Source organism: Anolis carolinensis, chromosome 1, assembly GCF_035594765.1.
Source record: "Anolis carolinensis isolate JA03-04 chromosome 1, rAnoCar3.1.pri, whole genome shotgun sequence".
NCBI lineage: Eukaryota > Metazoa > Chordata > Lepidosauria > Squamata > Dactyloidae > Anolis > Anolis carolinensis.
In genome coordinates this window covers 132,631,286-132,655,257 of record NC_085841.1, presented here as the reverse complement: position 1 = coordinate 132,655,257, position 23,972 = coordinate 132,631,286, and the positions used below count along the sequence as shown (strand labels likewise).

At 37.6% G+C, this 23,972-nt stretch overlaps 1 protein-coding gene across 8 annotated transcripts in view; it reads left to right on the top strand.

The window, feature by feature from the left end:
• Positions 1-22,909, top strand: part of sntg2 (syntrophin gamma 2) — a 245,000-nt gene extending 222,091 nt beyond the window's left edge. For 6 of the 8 annotated variants that reach the window (XM_062982657.1, XM_062982652.1, XM_062982638.1 and 3 more), the window contains 3 exons: positions 4,928-5,020; positions 7,634-7,744; positions 15,399-15,669. In XM_062982657.1, the coding sequence (XP_062838727.1) occupies positions 4,928-5,020; positions 7,634-7,744; positions 15,399-15,530 (336 nt within the window). In that variant the 3' untranslated portion in view covers positions 15,531-15,669. Of the gene's footprint in view, positions 1-4,927; positions 5,021-7,633; positions 7,745-15,398; positions 15,670-19,477 lie in introns of those variants that run through there. The other 2 variants (XM_062982648.1, XM_062982642.1) reach the window with 2 other exon arrangements.
• Positions 22,910-23,972: the final 1,063 nt, after the last annotated feature.

The window sequence follows — 23,972 nt, the reverse complement described above, 5'->3', positions numbered from 1 at the left end:
ATTCCAATTTGCGAACGGGGTTCCAACGCACATTAGCGTGTCAGAATTAACCCTCGATTCCAAAGTGTTGAATCCCTTTCATTTAATGGGCTCATAATTTAGATCGGATATACGTGAAAGTGTTTTTGAAGCAACCAGATTTGTTTGCAGGGAGGAGCAGCCTAGCCTTGGCTTGCCTCCCTGCCCAATTGATGTGGACGTTCATTTAAGGGGAGGGGTTGGACCTCCTCCTTTAAAAGTATCTGCTTTTATTTCGTGTCAAAAGCATTGCATAACAAATACATTTTAAAAATGATGAAAAAAAATAGAGGAAATCACAAAACAACTAAATAGTTTTAGACCAAAAGCGGGCAACAGCAACTGCATTGTCCGTAGCTTTAAGCAACTCCTCCTCTGTACATGAGGTAGGACATTGTGGGCAAGCATACATATGCGGAGTTGTTTGTTCTGCTCCACAGTCACACAAGGTGGAGGATTCCTCCAGATAGTGCCACCTCGCCAAGTTGTCTTTAGATCTGCCCACTCCGCTTCTGAGTCTGTTCAGGGACTTCCAAGTTGCCCCCCTCATGGGGGGGCCATCCAGTTGAAATTGCCAGGTTTAGCTGCCCAGAGGGACACCCTTGCTGCTGCTGGAGGAACATCAAGAGGAGTGGTGGTTCTCATGAAGCCCTTCCTTGATTTCAGTCTGGTGGGAGGAGGCTGATAGTCATGCAGTGGATGGCTTTCACAATGTTCGACCTTATTTCTCTCACAGTTAGCAGCAACTTCCCGTCGCACGTCAGGAGGGGCAATGCCAGCTAACTTGTAGAGTTTATCAACAGGTGTAGGTTTAAGGCATCTTGTGATTATTCTGCATGTTTCATTTAGTGCTATGTCCACTTGCTTCGCATGGGCAGACTTTTGCCAGACAGGACAGGCGTACTCTGCAGTTGAGAAAGACAAGGCCAGGGCTGATGTTCTTATTACTTGTGGGTCTGCACCCCATGCACTGCCAGTCAGTTTCCGCAGGATGTTGTTGCGTGCAGCTACTTTGTGCTTGGTGTTCATGCAGTGTTTCCTATATGTTAGTGTTAGATCTAAGGTGACACCAAGATATTTAGGATGGAAACAGTGTTCGAGCTCTTGGCCTTCCCAAGTAACTTTCAGTTTCCTGTTGGCTTCACGGTTACGTAGATGGAAAGCACAAACTTGTGTCTTGGCAGGGTTAGGCTTCAGGTGGTTATCTTTGTAGTAGCTGGAGAGATCTTTCAAGGCATTAGTAAGCTGGTTTTCAACTGTTTCAAAATCTTTTGCTTGTGTTGTAAGGCCAAGGTCATCAGCATATATAAAGCTCTTTGTGAGTGGTGGTAGTGGCTGATCGTTCGTGAAGATGTTAAATAAGGTCGGTCCAAGAACGCTGCCTTGGGGTAAACCATTCTTTTGCCTCCTCCATCTGCTTTTCCGGTCCTGAAACTCCACATAGAAGCTGCGGTTTTCTGGGAGGGTCTGGACATTTTTTGTAAAGTCAAAGTCCCGGGTGATATGGTAGACTTTATGCAGCATTTTTCTATGTTGCACCGTGTCATAGGCTGCCGTAAGGTCCACAAAAACTGTTCCCGTAATGCAGACTTTCTCATAGCCTTCCTCAATATGCTCAGTCAGATGAAGAGTTTGACCTGTACAGTTTTTCCCTGGTCTGAAACCTGCTTGTTGTGCAATAAGCTTGGGTTCGATAACAGGTCCTAGTCGATTTAATAGCATCGTCTCATAGACTTTATATAGATGACATAAGAGGGAGATTGGTCGGTAGTTCCTGGCATTGGAGGCATCTTTACCAGGTTTTAAAATGGCAATGATCTTAGTTTTCCTCCATGCTCTGGGAATCTGTTTGTGTGCCAAGCATTGATTGTAGAATTTCAAAAGCCAGTTTTCAGCTTTGGGGCCCAAGTGTTTGATTTGCTCCATCATCAGGTCATCTAGGCCAGGTGCTTTACCAGTCTTACATTGCTTGATGGCTTCTCTGAGTTCTTTCAGGTTTAGAAGAGAAGACAACTGGTGGGTTTCAAGTTCTGGCACCCTGTTGATTTTCATCTTTATTCTGCTGCAGTTGGTTTTCCCATTCTGAATTAGCTGGTGAGCTATCTGGTCTGGTGTCACGTTTGCGTGTCCATGGTTGACCAGAGGGTCACTATCCAGGCGTCTCAGCAGTTGCCAGGCTTTTCGGCTACTCTTGGCCATGTCAAGGTTCTCAAGCAGCTCTATCCAACGATCTTTCTTAGCATTAGCTATGGCTGTAGATAGTTTTTGGCCTGCTGCTGTAGTCCCATCACTGTATGGATTCTCTTGAAATAGTCTGAGATATTCCTGTAGCTGATTTAGCGATTCTTCGTTTAGGCCTGGTAGGAAGCTTGTGCGACAGCCTCTAGGGATTGAGAGCCTTGAGGATCTTTTCACAGCTTCTACAAACAGGTCATAATTTTCTGTAGAAGGTTCTATATCAGAAATAGCAGCTTCCAAGGTCTCTGTAAACTTTGTCCAGTTAGCTTTATTGAAGTTATATCTTCTGCAGAATGGGACACCTTTTGGTCTTACAGCTGCATATGCTACGCAGCATATTGGTCTGTGTTGTGTGTTAGGTATCGGGTTTAATACCCTTTTGATGCATTGGTGCATTATGCTTTCCTTTACAAAAATCAGATCAGGGTTATAACCACGCTTCCATCGGCCGCTATTAAAAGATGGTGGTAATTTGCTATCATGGAGGAGGTTCATTCTACTGTTGTCAGCCCACGTTAGAACTGCCTCGCCATTTCTATCATCTTCGTCATAGCCCCAGACACAGCTATGGCTATTGAAATCTCCCACAACAAAATGGGCTTCATGATTGTGGCAATTGGTTGGGGGCGTAAAATAGAAATCAACCCCAGGTGGTTTATAGAGTGATGATACAATGCAACTATCAAGTTCCACAGATAAGATTTCAATATTGTTCACTTCTGTGAGGGAAGTTGCAGAGATTGCTACACCAGATCATACAAAAATGGCACTGCCATATTGTCTGTGAGGTCGTTCCACTGCCAGTTGCATTCCAAGAATTTTTGGTCTTCTCATTGTGATGTCTCTGTGTGTTTCCTGTATACATAGGATGTCACACGAAATGTCCTCAGACATTTTGGCTAATAGTTCTTCCTTAGCAAGTGACAAACCTTCTATATTAATAGACATAATCCATTCATCCAATGCTTTTGGGGTGGAAAGATTGGCCGCTTACAATAAACGCTGCCCAGGGGACGCCTGACTGAAATTTACTCAATCTTCGAAGAGGCTCTTTCCATGTCCCCCAAAAGCGTCTGCTGCATGCCACGAGGCTCATTCTGGCTTGGAAGTTGGAGCGAGGAGGGTGGTTGGTCTTTTGCTGCCTGTGCCTGCCTGCCTGGCCTGTTGTTGTTGGAGGGGGACCTAGAGGCACTGGGGCAGCCATTGAAAAAAAGGAGTTGACTCTTTACCAAGAAGAGAAGGCATTTTGAGGGGTGGTGTGGGAAAGAGGTTGTTGTTTTTTGTTTTAAAAATCTAAAATAAAGGAGTAAAAGAAGAAGCATTTATTTTTTGAGAAAAAGGTGGGGGTAGTTTGAGGAGGGGAAAGGGGATATTTTAAAAATCTGATGCATTTTCTTCTAAAATCAAGGAGCAAGAAGAAGCTTATTTTTTGAGACAAAAGTGGGGGGGGGGGTTGGAAATTTTGGGGAGGGGAAAGAGGTTGTTTGGTTTTAAAAATCTGACGCCTTTGTCCTGCTCAAAGTACTGTGTGTCCCATCATGTCCAAAAACCCTCTCTGCTGTACTCCCTTTAGTCTGGGGAGCCCAGTGACGTTACATAGCTGAGTCCTTCTCTGGGTTCAAGCCCTCTCTGCCTTTTGGGTTTGTTTGTTTGTTTGTTTGTTTGGCCTAAGCCGCCTCAAAGCACTGTGTGTCCCATCATTTCCAAAAACCCTCTCTGCTGGTGATGTACTGTTCCTGGTTGATAAATGTAATTTTCTAGTTGTTTCTGTCACAAAAACATGGCAAAACCTTATTACTTTGTCTTTGCACAAGGGACATCATCCTATAAATAGCACATTATGGTTTGCTGAGTGTCCTGTCCACCAATTTAACAGTATAAGCCACAAAAACAAAGTTTCTGAAGTAGAACAATGACTTTCAAAGTAAAAACAACCCAATGAAACAGGAAATAAGACTTTCAAACCAGGAACAGTTTTCTGTAATTATTAAAAACATTGTTTATAAAAGCTATGAAAATTCACCAAAAATCAGAAGATGATGGAAACATTCGGAAATTTGGTGATTTAACAGTGGTAAATGTGTTCTACCACTGTAGCAAGCTTGATCAGGATAGCTAAAAAATGAGGGCTGGAGAATCCCCTAAAGTTCCCCCCTGGGCTGTTTTTTGCTATTGCGCATGCGCGTCCGCCATTAACGAATTAATTACAAATATTCAGAAGTTTTGGAAAGTTTCAAATGTTTTGCTTCAAAATTCATAAATGACTTTAGAAACGAAGCACCAGTGCTGCCTACTTACGAAGAGAGTTTAGAACCATTTTTTTTCCTGGATCACATATGCATAGTGCTTTCATCACATGCTTACAAATACGCTCTGTATTTGCTCTTTTCCAGTATCGTCTTTCAATCTCGCTTGGACTGTCACAATATATTCATTCTTTACAAAGTCCCTATAAACTGGACATACAATTTTAAGATATGTTAGAAAGCTTCCACCCATGATTTTAACAATTATCATTCATTAGAAATAACTTAACTCCCAAGTAACAGTATATAGATTTCAATGTTAGATTAATTAACAGTCGTTCATTCTGTGTCACATTAACTGAGATTTCCAACAATACAAAACATGCTATTTACTACAATCTGTTCTGTCTTTATTCTTTCCTTAGTCCAAAACCTATACATGTAGCTGGCAAGGAGAAAGCTTATGTTTTACTTTAGACTTTGCTTTGGGATTCACCTGCTTTGACAGCAAAACAAAGGTAAGGAGAAACAGAAAACAAATCTAGAACTTATTATTGATATACATCTTGATGCTTTAAGAAAGATAATACTGTTATTTATAGGGAATACTATAAATGTAGCTCAAGAACACCTTGCAGCTTACTTAAGTTTATATTCTTTGGTAGTGATGGCAGCAAATAGCTTTGGGCCCATCAACAGGATGCTGACCAATGGAGTTGTCTTGGTAAAGAACATAGTACAACTGTGCCTGTCAATTAATAATGATGAACTCATGACAGCTAACTGTGATACATTTTAAAAGTATTTACCCTTTAAAACACTCCAGTCACATCTAATTTAAATGCTGTCATTTCTGGAAGTTCCCAAGGCTTATCTGATTTTGTTGGATCCGTTTCAACTGCTGTTGTCTGGAAAAGTGGGCAAGGTGTCACTTATCCTATCTTTCTGGTGAAGGCATCTGACAAGTGACTACATCCCCTTGTCATTATCGCAACAACACTTTGCAGCAGAAACTCATGCCAAAGATCACTCAAGGGACCCTCTTCTGAAAAGAAGGCTCTGTATCCTATTTTTAATGCTCTTCTCTTGGCAAACTGGTTGAGCAGGTAATGATAGAACTACTCCAAATTTGAACACATTTCTAGGTTATTGTCAACCAGTTTTGAGGTTAGGGAATAGAAATCTACAGGTTTTAATAACTAGTATTGCTGATGTGGGACAATAAATACGAAGAGGCAGTATACTGTGGATATAATTTGAAATTTTAGTGAGTTTTTTTTACTCATTGGACCAGGTTGCACACAGGGAGCAATTTCTAATCCCCAATACCTGTTCTCAAAATCTTTTTTAAAAAGAAAAGAAAATGAAAACAGTGGTGTCAGGAAGTGCTCTTTTGGTCTTCTAAACTGTGTTTTCTTTTCCCTTTAGCAACAAGGTTGGGTATGAGAGGTTCAAATTGTTAACAAGGAACATCACCATTCCTACAGACATCCAGTGATGACAATTCTCCTTTGTCGTGTGTGGTAGAAGTAGTGGCTCAGGGGCATAAGACCAGCCTTGAAGTCCACATGCATTTCTATGACCACATGATTCCATACCTAGACCAATAAGTTATTTTAATCCAATTTTTTTCATGTCAGGAGTGACTTGAGGAACTGCAAACTTGATTTAAGGGAAGAAGGTTTACCTGATGTGAAATTACACTTACACTCAGGAAGAGAAGATTATTACATCTACATTACCTTTGTCAATGTTTAATGATAGAACTGAACACTTGATCAATAACATACTGCTCTGACTAAATCCATTTATTAGAAAATGCTGTCAAGTGCTGAAGCACAGCAATTTGCTCCTATCGATTCTCTAATAGGAAGAACAAAACTTTAAACAAAACTGAAGAAGGAAGTGGAGACTACATTGTGGCAGTAAGAAAAAAGGACCATTGAGAAAGATACTGTGAAAATCAACCTCTGTTAGTTTAGATAACACAATTTTCACCATATCTGTTTGCTGTGAACAAAAGCAGGCACAATTCTCATTCAAACAAAAGTATTCAGTCTCTCTTAATTAATCAAGACTATAGCCACACTGCAAAATTTCAGCAGTTTGACACCACATTAACTTCCATGGCTCAATGTTTTGGAATTTGAGGCTTTGTAGTTTTATGAAATATTTATTGTTCTGTCAGAAATCTCTGGTACCACCACAAACTACAAACCCCTGGATTCAACAGGTGAAGTGGTATCAAACTGCTATAATTCTGCAGTGTGGTTGATCTTCATGTATGCTATCTGGGGAAATTTTGTTTTCTACTCATCCATTTTTGCTCCTAAATGCCAGGATCTCCAGGTTATCCCTTTGCCTTCAGAAGGGAATTAGTACCTAGGCACCATCCACATGCCACACTTTAGGCTATCTTGTGTATCTATTTCTGCTAGGGATCCCAGCCTCAACATATTTAAGTTCCATTAGCACTTGTGGAAGAAACCCATTTCCATCTGGATACAGTGAATACAACTATAATCATAACTTTCTTTAGGATTATTTTAAGTAGAAGTGGTCTTTCAGTTCACCCTTCATAAATTCTGTTAATGAACTTTCACAAAGCACAGAAAATAAGGGTATGAAATATTCCATTAAATGAAGCTGAGTGAAGTTAAAGCATTTTTTTTAAAAAAAAATACTTCTAATTTAACTGGCTATATTATTAATACCTTGTGAATATAGTTACAAAGACAAAATCCCATGTTTCTGTCATAGTTCCCAAAATGTTAACCACACACTGTTTATTTCTATTGCATTTATTTTATTATAAGACCCAATTTTCATAAAAATTGACATCTGTGGAGTTCCATGAAAAGAGAAATACTTGCATAAGAAGTCTTGCAGGAGCCAGCTTCCCTATTTTTTTCAGGGTTCCCCCATGGCCCCTTTTCTGCTCTGTAGCCAGTTCTATCCTACAAAGCACTCTGGCCCTCAGAGGAAACTTTTGAAAAGTTGGAGAACTGTTGAAGTTGAGAAGACAATAGGAACCTGCTTCTTACATCCCTCGTGTAAACATGTTTATCTGTATCCAGCCTATAAATATAGAGCAATTGCACTAAACTGTTACATTTTCCATTTCTTTCCAGAATGTCCTCTGGAGATTCAAGTTTTCTCAACTGAAGGGGTCATCAGATGATGGGAAAACGCGAGTTAAATTGCTTTTCCAGAACACAGAAACAAAACAAATTGAGACAAAGGTGGGTAATGCATATTGGTGGGCTAAATGTAATTGAATTTATATCAAGGATATCTAGGATTTTGATTAACATTTTGCAAGTATTCTGCAGCCTAGTATTATCTCTTTTCTGTCTCATATGAGCTGGATCACAAATAACCATCCCACACTGCTCACAGATTTATTAGACATGTCCTGGGATTGTTATTGAGGTAAGCCAAGCTATGATAAGTGGTGATATATAACAATTTCAAATGATCCTGCCTTGAGTGTACAGCACTTAGTTGAACAGTGAAAGGATTTTGAGTGCTGTGAATAAGTAACAATAGTTTTAAAAGGAAATCCATTATAAATGACAAAGTGTTTATTAATTCAAAACAGTTTTAGATAAAAACTCCCTCAAAAGATGCCTAAGTGATGTCTACAGAAACTGTGCATGGCACACAGCTATCAAATATTGAGGGAGATCACATTGCCCTAGAGAAAGAGGAAGGGAACACTGCTATGTCATTAATATGTATATGTAACATCAGATCCCATATGATCTTGGAAGTTAAGTAGCTCTGGTTAGAACTTGAATACCAGATGATTAAGCAATGCTTCAGAGGAAGGAACTGGCCAAACCACGTCTGAGTATTCCTTCTATAAAGCCCTTTGAAATGCATAGGGTCAGCATTGAAGGCACATATTCTGACCACTAGGTAGGCATTCCTAGCAATACCGATGATATCATTCAGACTATTTAATCAAGGCAAATATTGCCCATGTGATACACCTAATATTATGACATTCAAAAGATCTCCTTCCATCCCTGTTCACTAGTAGTAGCAGGAATGTAGCTACAAGTGGTGAGAGGCAGAGAGAGCATTGAGCAATTCAAATAGGAATTCTACTCTCCCCAGTTAAAATTTGCCTTCAGTTCCCAGTTTTCTAGCATTGCAGAATATGGGTTTTAGAAAACGGTTTACATCTCTAAAACTTCTATTCGCCGCATTCACATTTCCTTCAGAAACCTTGTCTATCCATCTTCTCTGAAGGTCTAAACTGCATTTCTAAATAGAAGTCTGAAGTTACTATAATGCTAGAAATTCGGGGGTTAGAAGAAAATGTCATGGGAATAGGCAGAATTTGGGGATAAGGTGCTGTAACTACATTCCTGAGTAGCAACTGGTAATAATAATATTACAATAAATTTATTTTTATATCCTGCCACCATCTCCCCTAGGGGACTCAGGGTGGCTCACATAGGTCAAAGTCCAGCATCACAATTAAAATTAAAAGTACATAAAAATGCTGTTCACAGTATAAAAACAGAATAAAAACAGCAACATTGATCAATAAATAATGACATCAACCGGCAACCAGACACGGTTCTGTTATCTTCATGGGTGGGTGAATTAAATGTAGCAATAAAGGGTAGGTTGTGCAAAGAGCATGATCATAAGGCAACAGATGAGGACAGTATTAAAGTGCAGAATAGATTGTTAATCTCATTTGGGGTTGGTTATCTAAAAGACTGTCTATTCAAAGGAACAACGAAACATCCAGGACTTTAATTCTTTTCGGAAGGTAGACTACCTCAGCAACATGGCAACCACTCACTATTAGGGTTTTCATCACTTAACTTTTTGGGTTCCAGCAGAAAGTTATAAAAATCCTGAATCAATTGATTCATAGAGTTTTTCAACTGTATATTTCACTTCCAAACAAGCAGCTCAGAGATACCTGAGAAAAATAGCCTTCAGAGAAAAGGATAATACCCTTTTCATATACCACACACACGAACAGTACAGACTGCACCAAATTGGGGATGTAATAAAAAAAACACAATCCCAATCTCATACACAATCATAAAAATCCTATCTTTTTTAGATTCTGACTTCAGTTCTCGAATGGTAGTTTTTTCTGAGTAATCATTTCTTCTTCCCTTCATCCTTTCCTCCCTTTTCTTCTCCCTCCTCCTTGACACAGATATTCATTATCTTTACAAAGTAATTTGATATTTTCCCAAGTCTTATAAAATATTTGTACTTGTGGAAATGCTCGTGTACATACAGAATGTTATATTCTGCCTGAAGAGCAAAATGAAATACATCTGATTCTCTTGAGGGGCAAAAAAAGACCTGGCTTTCAAGATCAGTTTTGGATTCAGATACATTGCTAGAATATGGGAGAAAGTAAGGTTTATAACCTCAAATTTTATTATTGATGCAGTTTGTGGTACAGCAATGACTGAGTCTGAGATATGGGTGAAAGATTTGCAAGTAAGGCAGATGGTGGTAGATAGGAAAGTGTGGCCAACAGTAAGAAACACAAAATGTCATCAAATAATAACAACTTTCATTCCACTTGAGTAGATAAGCCAGTAAATGTCAAGAGTAGCCTAATAGAGAAGTATTTTGGCATTAACTTGGAAGCAAACACCATGTTTATAAGTATTTCTCCAGTTTGATATAGGAAAAAAATACCTCCTCACTAAGATTCAGTTTTTCATTATTTGTTTTTTAATGGGAAAGCTTTTGATTTTATAATTGTTTCCCTGTATTAAAGAATATTTTGTGTTATGCTGTAACGTTGTTGAGACAAAAGAGGGAACCAAAACAAAAATGTGTCTCAAAGCACCAAGGGGAAAAAGTACCCCAGTTCTCCTGAAATTCTCTTTTAGAAATCATTAACAGTTCTTTATTACAACATTTCTCTGGGGCTCTTTCACAACACAGTGAAAATGGTGTATCTATCAACACTGTATAATTAATCCAGTTGAATACCATTGTAACTGCCATGACTCAATGCTATATAGAATTCTGGGATCTGTAGTTTGGTGAGGCACCAGCACTCTTTGGCAGAGAAGACTGAAGACCTTGTAAGACTACAACTCCCACAATTGTATAGTCCTGAGCATTTAAAGTGGTGCCAAACTGCATTAAATCTACAGTGTAGGTGCACCCATAGAGCTCTCTGACTCAATTAGAACTGTAAAACTTATATTTCAACTCCAACTCACTGGACTTCTTGTCACCCCTGATTCTTTATTCTTTTCTCAGCCTCAGATCATCTATTCAAATGTACTCAGAGGTTATATTTCCCCCCGACCTATATTCGATTAGTAATCCCAACTGCAGGAGACATTTTCAACCAGGGAGCTCTTTTAGTGTCTCATCAAACTGCAAAACTCAGGATTGCATAGAATGGTCCTTTGACAGTTTGCAATAACTCGATAATGTCATACGGTGAATAGGACCACAGTAAATCACCCCCTGAATGGTAAATCAACAGTTATGTGAATGCCATTGATAGAAAAGGCTTTATGTACTTACTAATACCACCAACTGGATTCAGGCTTCTGCTGTCAGAGTCAAATGAAATTAGTACAGCAGTTACACAGTACACTTAATGTAGCATTGTGTTCTCTATAAAATGTGGTATTACCCAACGTCAGGAACTAACATTTACTTTAGTAAAGGTAAATACTATTATTCCAAATGTACTGATTCTCCTTAAAAGTTTACAGGCAGGAAATGAAAGAACTTTGGGGAAAAACACTGTGCATTTCAGAAGAGCTGTTAGGAAGCAGGTAGAGAAGGTACAGGATTAATCCCTCACCCCAGAATTCACTAAGGCATATGAATGCATGATGTAGAACTAATTTCTGATTGGTTTGTATTCATGATTCCTATGTATTCACTGCTTTTGGTTGACAGAATGGAGGAGGAGGAGGTCACTAAACATCCCCTAAACTAAGGAATATGTAAGGATTATGAATTAAAAGAAAGCAACAAATTCTATAGGTTACACATTTCTAACTGCCCTAATGTACAGAAAAATTGAAAGCTCTTGTGATTCAAGATATCAAAGACATTTTGATGGCTTTGTCTTGACTGCATGTGAATAATACTGGAAACAGAATCTACAAATGGCAATGCTTAAAACCCATAATGATGTTGCAATTCCTTTTAACTAGTTATTGTCCAGAAACTAAGACAATATATTTATTATATCAGTGGCATCACTAGGGTTGATTTCACCCAGTGTGGTACCTCATGGCATCACCCTTACGGACTTCCTCCAAAAAAATTGACAAAATCAGTAACTATAAAAAATGAACAGCAACAAACACAGCATTGAATGATTGTAGTGTGTGCAGACAAAATCTCATGATTCAAAGTTTATAATTGGATAGTAATGACAGCTTTGATTGGCACACGTGTCCATGAGAAGTTTTAAAAAGTATTACACAAGGTAACTTGAGCCGATTTAGGCAATCCCCTTTTCCCTGTACTGAAGCATGGTTCCATGACCCATTGCATAACATTTTCAAGGATGTTGAGGGACCACCATAAGAAAGAGAATGAATTGAAGAAATCTGCTTCAGACAACCCAATTGTGTGCATCCAAATCTGAATCTAACTGATACTGCTGCTAGTTCAAACCAGATTAAATATCAGACAGACTTTCAAGTGTTGCTATTCACCTGTTGATATGCCAAATACTATGTCACTTTTTTTTGTTCTCTCAATGCTTTTAATCTGTACCAAGAGGTTGACCCTAAACTGGCAATATAACTTGAATCATACATTACTTGCAGCATGCTATAGAATTCATTGTTTCTTGACAGGTTTATAGCAAACTGTGCTTTACTGATTACATGCTGGCTTTGAGATGCTTATGAAACCTTGGCCTTGCACTGTTGCTATTATATAAAATGTTAGTGATTTCATGAGATTGTGCTTAACTTGCTAATACAATTTTTTTTATTTTACATGTGTATATCATTTGAGATCAGTAGTGTATCTCCGATTCATAACTGGCTTCTGGGATCAATAAAATCACTAGAATTGTGCTCAAATAGTTGGAACATTTCACAATAAAGAGTAGTTCTGTAATGTAAGAAATGTTTTCAAGGTTGATAATGTGTTGCCTCATACAAAACCTTGAGTTACAAACAAATTGTATGAGCTATTTTGTGCAGGATAATATTTGTGAAATATGGTTGTTTGAAATACCATTTGCTAGCATGTTGATTTGTGTAAAAATCAACAGCTGTGTACAACTATTACTTGATGAAATTGCCAGCATACTTAAGCAAGATTGTCTTAAAAATAGAAGGTTTTTCCTCCTGAAGTGAAAAATATTTATTGCAGCTGAACTGATATCTCAGTATCTGTATGTCTATCAAAATCTAAAGCATATTTTCATGCTGCAATGTGTTTTTCTGCTTTTTTCAGTATGATCATCTAGGTCAATTTGCATAAAGAGTGATGTTCCATGACAGAAGCAAAGCATATGATAGTAAGATTAGGGTAAAATTAATGAACACCGATAGATGCCTAAGAGGTGGTGTGCATGTAACTATTTTAAAGGAAAACATCCCCTATTTAAGTAAATGTTTGCATTTTTCAAAATAAGTACTATAAGATACACCCTAACTTGCAGAATTCCATAGCTTGCAAGACAAATGTTCAGAGAAGTATTTCAAAAATGTAGTTCAATGCAGTTGAACTGCATTGTATGAGTCTTCACTGACCGTGTAATGCAGTTTCAAACTGCATTATATGGCAATATAGAGCCTAAGGGCCCTTCCCTGATCAAAATGTGGAATGAATAGCATTTAAAATGTCAGTTAATTGTGCATTTGGAGGCTGCATGTGGGGGAGGAACCCCATCTTATTGGCATAGGGGTGGCCAATATGGTCTCAACACAGGTGGGCATGGCAGTGCCATCCTCTTCTCCCTGCCCTCTTTTTCTTCCCCAAATCAAAGGCACAGCTCCCTGGGCTCATGCAGCCTGGGGAGGTGGGATGGCAGTGCTACCCCACTCCCCCTGCTCTCCACTCCCCCCACCCCCTCCCAACAAAGGAAAAGCCTGCTTACTATTCCTGGAGGCTTCCCTGTATCTCCATTGGGCTCAGTAATAACACAAAGGAGCTTTGGAGAGTGGGGGAGCTCCCCTTTCCAAGGTTTTGTCGCATCACTTAGCACGATGAAGCTACAGGAGAGTGTTCAGGACCAGTAAGCAGGCTTTTTCTTTGTTTGGGGGGGGTGGAGGGCACGGGGAGTGGGATGACACTACCATCTCACCTCCTCAGGCTGCCTGAGTCAGGACTGCATGGGATGGCTGTGGAGACAAACAACTGAAATCATGGATGGTGCTCCCAATAGTCTGTTTCCGCAGCTCCTATACTTGCAAAGATCTGGGTCTTCAAGGAAGATCAAATTGTTGCAGTATTTTTTAAAACCTCATTAAATGGTTTACCGAAGGTTGAAATGCATTAACCTGGATGTGTCATTTGAACACCTCGGGCTAATGCACCATCTACACTGGATTATCTGCCAGTGTAGTTGGGCCCGAAATCTCAAGTGAGGAAACACAAGAGTTGCTCACTTTATTATTTTTCAGAGTAAAATAGCAAACAAGCAGTTTCCTCCCTCTCAATCCATATATCTCCCAGTCCCAAATACAAGCCATTTGTATGAGTTTTACGGTTATCTAACTGTGGACAGCCCAATCTTAGCAATTTGGAAACCATCCTGTTTTAATCATCATGTTATGAAGAACTGAGATGAAGAAGTCATTTATAAAATGAAGATAAGCAATGAAAATGTGAGAAATTTCCCCAAGTTTTTTTAGCTAGCTTATTAAAACTGTTTTTGTTATCTTTTGAAGTTTCTTAGATATTTTGCCAGAATACAAAACTCTGCAGTCACTTTAATCTTGCTGTAGGAAAAAAATGGCACCAGGATAAAGGTGCTAAAAACTCCTTCAGAAAGATCACATTTTTTTAACTTCTTTGAAATGCCTCTGTGATTTTTCATAAGGCACAATGGCCACATTAGTTTCAAATATTTTTCAGTCAATGTTTCAGTGGCAATACAGGTAATATGGGATTAAATCCCTTCTTGGTTTACAACAGCCACTGGGATTGATAGAGCTCAAGGTGGCTGCTTGATATTCCGACCTCCATAAGTAATTTGTTGCACAGCAGGCACAAAATGAACCACTGTTACAAATCTCCCTCACACTAGAAATTATTCACCTGAGAGAGGTGAGAATATGAGGCTTTTGCTTCTTGATCAAAAAGGGATGGCCCTTGTGATTTCTTCCAACTCTATGATTCTATGATCTCCATTGAGCCCAGTGGCTGCTCAGCAATAAGTAAGGTTTAGAGTACTTTCACAATAAGGAATAGGTAGAGATCATGAATATGTCACAGTTATGAATGCACAACTCTAGATTAAATATTTATTACTGCCCTAACTAAATTCTAGCCACAGTTTCCTGCATCATGACTCAAGACGTTTCTATAGAAGCTCTCACTCTCTCTCTGAAGAATATTTAAACATCAGTTAGACAAGCAGAAGAAAGAACCAGGTGCATTGACTTAGCAATGTGCTGGAAGGTGGAAGGCAAAATACAAGCTCCTTATTTTCTATGGCAGATTTTGCACTGCCGGCATGGCAGATCTACAAGTGAAAAGCCATTTCTGTTTGCACCTGCTGTCACTGGAGGAAGCAAATATTGAAGGATCAAGATATTACAATGTCACATTTGTTACATTAGGCTAAATTCCAGGTTACAAGACTACAAACTATTATTTATGGTCTTTAAGGCATTTGACTTATAATATATGTGAAATCTTATGTGAAATTTGTGAAATTTTCTCCTTTTCTTCTTTCAGGAACTAGAATTCCAGGATTTGACAGCAGTTTTAAACTGCATCCACTCCTTTATAGCTGCTAAAGTTGCTTCAGTGGATCCCTTATTTATAGAGGGCCAGAGCATTGCAAGAAAATATACCTACAGTAATTGAGAGAATTGTATGTTCTGATTATACAAAAATTAAATTATTTTCTTAAAGAAAAAAGGTTATTTCATGCACAATATTGCAATTCCATGTGATTTTATAAGAGATCTATAGTTGTGTTACAAATAAAAGTTACTAGTTTTCACATTTGAGTCATCATTGTTAAATCTGATGAGTTACGCATTTATTCAAACTGAATCAGTTTGTGTCAAAATGCCTAAATGAATATTTTCACACTATAATAAAACTGTACTATTATTCTAAATCTCGTTGTCCAGCATTACACATTACAAACTTTAATAATAATAATAATACTAGGAAACCAATATTTTTTCAAAATGTTGAAACTACATTTGTACATTGAAAATGTAGTTCTCATGTTGAGTCTTGTTTATAATTAATTTTATGATTATTCAAACTGATGTACAACTGAAAAGAGAAAAGTCTTACTTTCCCAGTAAAATAACCTGCTGCTTTGCTACATCAGCATTTACTTATCTGAAAATCCTGCAGATGACTGTTCATTTGTTTCTTCATGCCAGAGGTGCAAGTTTGATCTTAAAGCAGTATTATGCATTTTGGGTTGCTCATACACTTATCTAGGAGTAAATCACATTGAATCCAGTTAGAGTTACTTCTAAGCAAACATAAATAGACTTGTTTGCTAATCACTGACATGAAAATCAAATTACATAAAGCCAATTGTCTTTTATTCAGTTTTTCACATAAAGCATTTAACAGAGTTGTTTAGGAGGATTGCAAGTCATAACACATGTTTGTCAACTTGGATTACCATGTGAGATTCTGCCTAAGGGATATAATTCTTCACTCAGTTTCTTTTCGAAGGCATTAATGGGTAATTTCAGCAATTTCTTCACTTTGTGAGAAAGTCTGCAAAATTAGACAACTTCCTGTGGTTGTTCACAATTTGGAACTTATTTTGTGCAAATCTGCATGTGCTTGCTTTCTGCAAGAAATACTCTATTTCTTTAATTCTAAGACACTTTTTTCTATATAAACATCTCTAAAATGGGTGCATCTTAGAATCAGTGTATCTTATATATTTTGGTGGTGGAGGTACTGATATTAGGGTGCATCTTACAATTGATTGTGATTTATAACACTATGCAACACTATTTTTGTTCCTGGGTTATGAATGTCATTTCCTAATTGATTCTATCACAAAAGCATGAAAAAGGTTTATTAAACTTTAAAAACATTGTTTTGCGGGACATCCTACAGCACATTTAGCTATTTTTTTCAATTAATATCTCATTGAGTCTCAACCAATTCAACATAGTTTGTGGTAACCACAACAAACATAATTTCTGGAGTATAACATCTACTTTCAAAGTAAGTACCTTACAATTTAAATAGGAATAACACTTTCAAACCAAGAAGAGATTTTTTCAAATTTTGTTACATAGTGTAATTGAAGAAATACAGTAGCATTTTCTGTTCAGAGGGCAGCATTTTTTGCATGGAAAAGAATATTTGGATGCAGAAATATCAATTCTTGTGCAGAAAATGTTTTTTTCACAGAAAAAAAGCTATACTCGGGTGACTGTTCTGCACAAATTTTGCACGAGATTATTTTGCACAGAAAACAGGATTTTCTGCATAGATAGTAATATTTCAATACAGATATAGCTATTTCTGCTCAGAAATCCTGCTTTCTATGCAAGATGTTTGAATTTTAGATTGAACAAATCTCCAGTATAGTTTTTGTTCTGCACATAAAATAACACTTTTCCGTTCAGGAATTAACATTTCTGGGTAAAAATGTTATTTTCCATGCAGAAAATACTATCTCATATGTCAAACAGCCACATGTAAATTTTGCACAAAATAAGTCCTGAACTATGAAGATTCCCATCTGTCCAGGATTCTTCTCATCAGAGTTTCTTGATATTATTTTACCATTTTTGAATATTTTCTAATGTTTTTTCAACTCTAATTTCTGTCACATGTAAAAGAAAATATCTAAGATTGCATTCAAAGTATGTGCATTTCAAATCTCATTTACACCATTTAGGGTTTTTCCCTAAGCATTTCTTCAATAATGAATTACACTTTAATGCAATGTTATTGAATGCTATTATGCCCACACATTTCTGGGCATTACTAGTTGTATTATGTTAATTCTAGTTCTCTATTTATCAGTAATGTAGCCATATCTCATAAATAATACTGGATCACTTTCACAACCAATCTGGCATCTCACTAAGATTTAAAGCCACAATATCAAAATCATTTTACAGATAACTTTAATGGTTGTTATTCTAAAATAAGCTGCTTTAATAGAACCATAAAAGAGCCTAAAGATAGCTTTATGAGCCTATTTACGTACATATAGTGAACTATAGGCATATGCAGAAGAAAACGACAGTCAGGCTGGTCCATTCACCCCAGCAACTCCCACTGTTGTAAAGGCAGAAGGAAGTGTATGCTGCTTAAAGCATGAACTGCTTTTTCATCAGTAAGCAACTACATCAGAACCGATGGCAACTGATGGCTTCCATATCAATGGGACAATTAATCCATTCTGGGTTTTAGTCCAAATGTCAAAGAAGATGTTTTGGCAATAGCATTTAGCACTTTGAATATCCCCTTTCAAGTTCAGACTAAAACCTAGACAATGCCCCATTGCCATGGAAAGCACCAGCAACTATTGGACATATGTTCAAGAAATACTTGTGCCTCAAGCTTATTGTGCCTCCTGCATCCATATCACACGTCTGTATCATTATCAGCATCTGTTTCAAAACACTTTATTAGTAATTTTTAGAAAAACCCTGTAAAATAGATCAATTTTAATTTCTTCCTCTGGAAATTGCAAGTGAAGTGTCACTGGTGACAAGGAGAAGATACCCAACTGTTCAATGTGACTCAATAAGTTTGTGGCTGAGACCTATGATTTGTGGTTGGTAGCAATGACACAGTAATTAACATTCATCAAGAAATTACTAAGATAGAAGATAATACAGAAAGCAAATATTTACTTATATAAAATAAATGTATTGATTATATAATATTCTTAAATTTCATGTTCATTTTATATTAATGCTTTCCACAAACCTAAGAGTCTATTTTAAAAAGTCAATATGCCCAAAATATATTGCTTTAACTTTATATTTAACACTCTCTCTCCCTCTCTCTCTCTCTCTCTCTCTCTCTATATATATATATATATATATTGCAAAGAACATTTGAAAACCCAAAATTGATAGCATATTAAATTGGAACTTATGATACTTCAGATATGTGGAAATGGTGAAGTGTGATGGGACATATCATTTAAAAGCAAAAAGAAGCCTAAAAATAGGCCATAAGACAGTAGTTCTTAAACTGGGAGAGACAACCCTTGGGGACATGGTAGTTACAGGGAGGGGCCAAACATTAAATTATTATTTTATATCATGAAATCATTTTATGAAAGCAGTTCCTATTGAACTCATGTGTGCCTTGCCACGTCACCTCATCACTTGATGTTCATCCCTTGTTGCTCCTCAACCACCAATAAGAGTTCTCATGTAATCCCTTATGGGGACATGATGTCTGCATATAGGGGCTAAAAAGTTTGAGAATCACTGCCATAGAATATTGAGACTACTATCTTCAAATCACAGCCTAATTCATTGGGAATCATAGTCTCATAGAGCAGCATCATGGACTGTTGCTTTTGATGCTTGCTTTGTGTTTTTTTAAGCTCCCTCTGCTGATTTATGTTTTATTATAATTGTGGTTTAATGTTGTGGCTTTTAAAAATGCTGCTGTATTATTGTAAGCCACCACAATTTCATTTTTATTTTTTGAAAAAAAAAAAGGCCGGAGATATTTCTTAAATAAAAATGAATACGTTACACAGACAAGTGGAGCAGTTGCTTAATCATCTAGATGGATTCTCCCTGTGACTATGAAGAAAAACAACTCAAACCAACATTCTCTCCTAGGGTAGCTGAAGACTACAGCATCAACACAACCAAATTATATCACTGGAATGCTTCTTTACTGCTTTGGCTGGATTACATTTCATGGCATGACACTAAAACTGTAATATCAGGTTGGGCCTTTACTAGGTAAGATAAGCACAATAAGTAGGATGAAGCCAAATAGCTCTCTATACTACACTCCCTTTCAAAATTAGTTGAGAACTTCAATGTATTTTGTGAACTAAAATAAACATCTTGCTCCTGAAAATGATATAGATTTTACAGGGAGGACTGTAAAGTCTACACTTTCTACAGCATCCAGAAGAGCCAACTGGGTTAGTAGTTGCTTTTTATTTCTTTTTAAACTTTGTGCTCCCACTGCTCAGTAATATAGAACCTTTCCACACTAACACAAAAATGCAGGATGAACTGGCATTTTTAATGCTGGTTTGGTAGCACATCTTGGTCACATGTTGGTACCTAACATCCTTACTGTTGCAGGAGACTCTCAGAACCTGGACAGTGCTCAATGATGATGTGACAGAGCTTTGGAGAGCAGCCCCCCTCACTCTCCAAAGTACTGTCGCATCATCGCAGTGGGCAATCCAGGATATGGAGAACCATCTTTAACAGTAATTAAATGTTTGCTTCATTTTGGTGTGACGGGGTGACTGGGAGGGAATTGTGCTCCCTGGACTGTGTGATGGCTGTGGGAACACCACCTAGGATTATGGATGGTAATCCCAGACAGCAGTCTCCACTGCCTTGGCACCCACAGAAATTCAGATCTTCATAAAAGATTCAGATCCTTACAGGTGCTTTTTGAACCCGAGTGTAAACTGGATTAAATGTTTATCCCAGGTTTACCCACATTAACCTGGGTGCATCATCTGGACACCCCAGGCCAATATGAGATCTACACTGCGCTATATAACAGTGTACATGAGGTGATGAGGCCATAGTGAAAGAGACAGCACATACACCACCTTTTTGCTGCAGTACTTAGTGTCCATTACATCGCTTGAAATATTCATCTAATTTTTGAAAAAGCTTGGAAATGCTTGCTAAAACATGCCAAAATAAATAAGGAATCACACAGTATCTACAGAACCCTGATGAAATAATTAAGAGTAAATAAAAGAACACATTATTTCAAATTGTTTTTCTTCTCGATCTTACCTGGAGATTTAGGCTGAGACTGAGAGCTTCAATAAGATGAGGAAGCTGTCAATTGCTCAGAAGGGAGTTGTTGTTTTTATCATGCAAGAAGCTCATGATAGAAACTTGGATAAGGGATATAAACCTTGCATATATAATTCAGATTGCTTGTAGAAGTTCCTCCTCATCAAAAAGTAGAAACTATTTGCTTCACTACAGCACATCTAGCTCAAAAGTACACAGAGCTGTGTGAAGAACTGCAAAAGCAGTTTTCTTCCTCTGAGGGCCTTAGAGATCAGGAATGAGCAGCTAGAACTTTCCTAATGTTTTTGGACTTTATCATTGCCTATGGGATTTACAGGCCCAAAACATTGGGTTGACCACTATTAGAAATTCCTGCTTTAGATCTTTGTTCAACAACCTCCTTTTATCCTTTCACATAAGTTAGACTTGCACCATTCCAAATCCCATTTTCAGTCACCACAGGGGTTAAGTTATGCAATGATCAAAGACCCCTTCAAAATCTGTGTAAGCAGGGTAGTCATATGATCAATTCAGTGTTGTCAGAAATCAGAGAGATGAGTGAGCTATTCCTGCAGATTGACATATTGCAAGGACCTCTTCAGTAGATTTGTGCCAAAGACCACTACTGGTGGAACAGAAAATACTCTAACCTTGTGCATCTCTATTTTTTCCCAGAGGGTATCTTTCTGAGTGGAAGAGCCTCCTTTGTCTGCGGAGACTCTCCATACGAAAATCCACATGTGGAAGGTGGTGAATACAAATGACAGGTGATGGCCATGCTTCCCCATCATTTGTTTTATTTACTCCAAGAATAAAAAAGGCCCTTATCTTCAGATATAGTATTTTACCACTAGATGGTCCTTTCGCCTTTACTGCATGTTTTAACTATCCAAAGCAATGCATTCTAAAAGACTTTCCTATTTCTGGCTCCCTTAAAGGAATATCTGGATTTTCTAAAGAGGTTTATTGTAATGAGCATCAATTATGGTTTTTTCAGTACCTACAAAAATCTTGTAACATTTTGTTTACTATTAAAGACATTTTGTACATTGAAAGAAAATAAAAAGGCTGAAATGTTTTTGCACAAAACATCTGTCTATACTCAATGTTCCCCCCCCCCCCAAAAAAAGCATTATATGTTTACAGTTTCTATTTTTGTGGATTTTGTAATGAATTATTTTTCTCCACAGTATTTATATGTGAACATGAAATTTATTGAAAAATATAGACTTAAAAGATTTGGAATTCGAACAATCATCAGGGGATAGGGAGTGGGTTTTCTTCAGAATGCTACTAATAGGTAGCTCTACATCTCTTTTATTTCATATTCTGGGGATGCTGTGAAAATTCTGGATCTGTGATGGACTGGACAAAGGTAAACAAACTGGAATTAAATCCAAAGAAAACAGAAGCCTGCCAGACTAGGAAACAGGCTATTATCTTGACCTGCATGGGGTTGCACTCCCCTTGAAAGATCAGATTTGCAGCCTAAAAGATCATCTGCCCCTAAATATTAGACCTACACACGTTAGCTTTTGCCTGACTTTAGCTTCTGCACCAGCTCTGTCTGCTGCTGTTGTTTGAAGAATTTGCCATAATTCCATATGCATTAATGAACTTTAAGTAGAACCACTGCTGTCTGTTCTACATGCGCCCTTGAAAATTATATGGGCCCAGAAACATCAGCTAAGTGCAGAATAGTGCTGCTAGAATGCAGACAAGATCAACCACACACAAGAATGTCCAACTCTTTTTACTTTGATGGTACCTGAATATTCTATTTCTCCTTCACCGGCCCTTTTTATTTCATGTTTCCCTCCCTCCTTGGATCTTCTCCTCCCCAGTGTTCATGTGTCACATTCGGTATCAAGCAGCATTACTCCTTTTCTGCTCTGCTAGTGTGGTTATGCTATTGAATAAGATTGTGCCCTAAAATTATCAACTTATGTTTTCTCTAAAATAAATCATACTGATTAATTTAGAAAATTAGTTTTACATATACTATATATTGACCTGATACTAATTGCAGCAAGTAAAGGAAGTTTCAAACAACGGGAAATTGTTTTTTTTAATCCAAATTGCTATGCAGACATTTATTTGGTGCCCACATTCAACAGAAAACCTTTTTTAGAAAACAGTTGCTTCAGAACAAGAGCAGGTAGAAACAGAAGCATAGACGCTTGGGGTAAGAAAGGTAAGAAACTCCTGTATATTGTACTTTGAGTTTATGTTGAGATGTCTCCAATAAACCATTTCTGGTTGATTTGTCAATTGTTGAGAAGTAATGGTGGAATATAAAGATCTCAAGAAACTGAATGAGCCTGTTGCTATGCACTTTGCAAAATGATTGAAAACACTTTCAGGTTCAAAAAGGCTTCTGATAATTTCTTTTCAAATGCCAGTAAAGTGATTTTACTTAAAAAATATTGACTCCGACTGCTCTTCAAATAAATCTTAATTTGCCACACATATGACAGTGTTTGTTCACAATCAGCACTTGGTGGAATTATTATGAATCATAGAGTTGGAAGAGACCTCATGGGCCATCCAGTCCAACCCCCTGTCAAGAAGCAGGAAAATCTCATTCAAAACACCCCGACAGATGGCCATCCAGCCTCTGCTTAAAAGCCTCCAAAGAAAGAGCCTCCGCCACACTGTGGTGTTCACTGAAAGAGAGTTTCAGTACTTTAAGTAGTGTAAGCATTTGGTTAAGCATTCTGCAAAATCTTGTTTGTTTTATTCATAACTTGTGGAAAATTTGGAAAGGTAAGTTGTTCTTCCCATTCATCCATGATATCTCTAATTGTCTGAGTTTTTCTGGATCAGAAATTAGACTAAAAGGACTAACTCCATTTAAAATTAATTGTAAATCTTAAAATCATGAAGAGTGTGATTGATAACAGGAACAAGCTCTTTCGGTACCATAACTTTGAAACTGCTTAGAGATATATATAGTGTGGCTTTTTGTCTTGGTTCTTATTTTAATGCCATTTTTTTCTGCAAATACATTGCAATTTATTGGTCAAATAATCAATGAGAAGAAAATTAGAGACCTGTCACTCTTTGATTTTTGTAAAACAGACTGGTTCCATTTTAAAAAAGACCTAGCTAAAAGCATTCAGGCAAAACAAAACAAAACAAAAAACTCCAACATTCATTTGATTACAAATACCACAAGACTCTTATGTTTCTTTCAGAATTTGATTCATTATTATATTCAGAAGCAATAAAATTACAGGAAGCACTGATTTAACAGCTAAGCACGATGCAATGCGATGCATCCAGCGGGTGCCTGACACTCTTTTTAGTCCAATTATACTTTTCAATGAAAGGT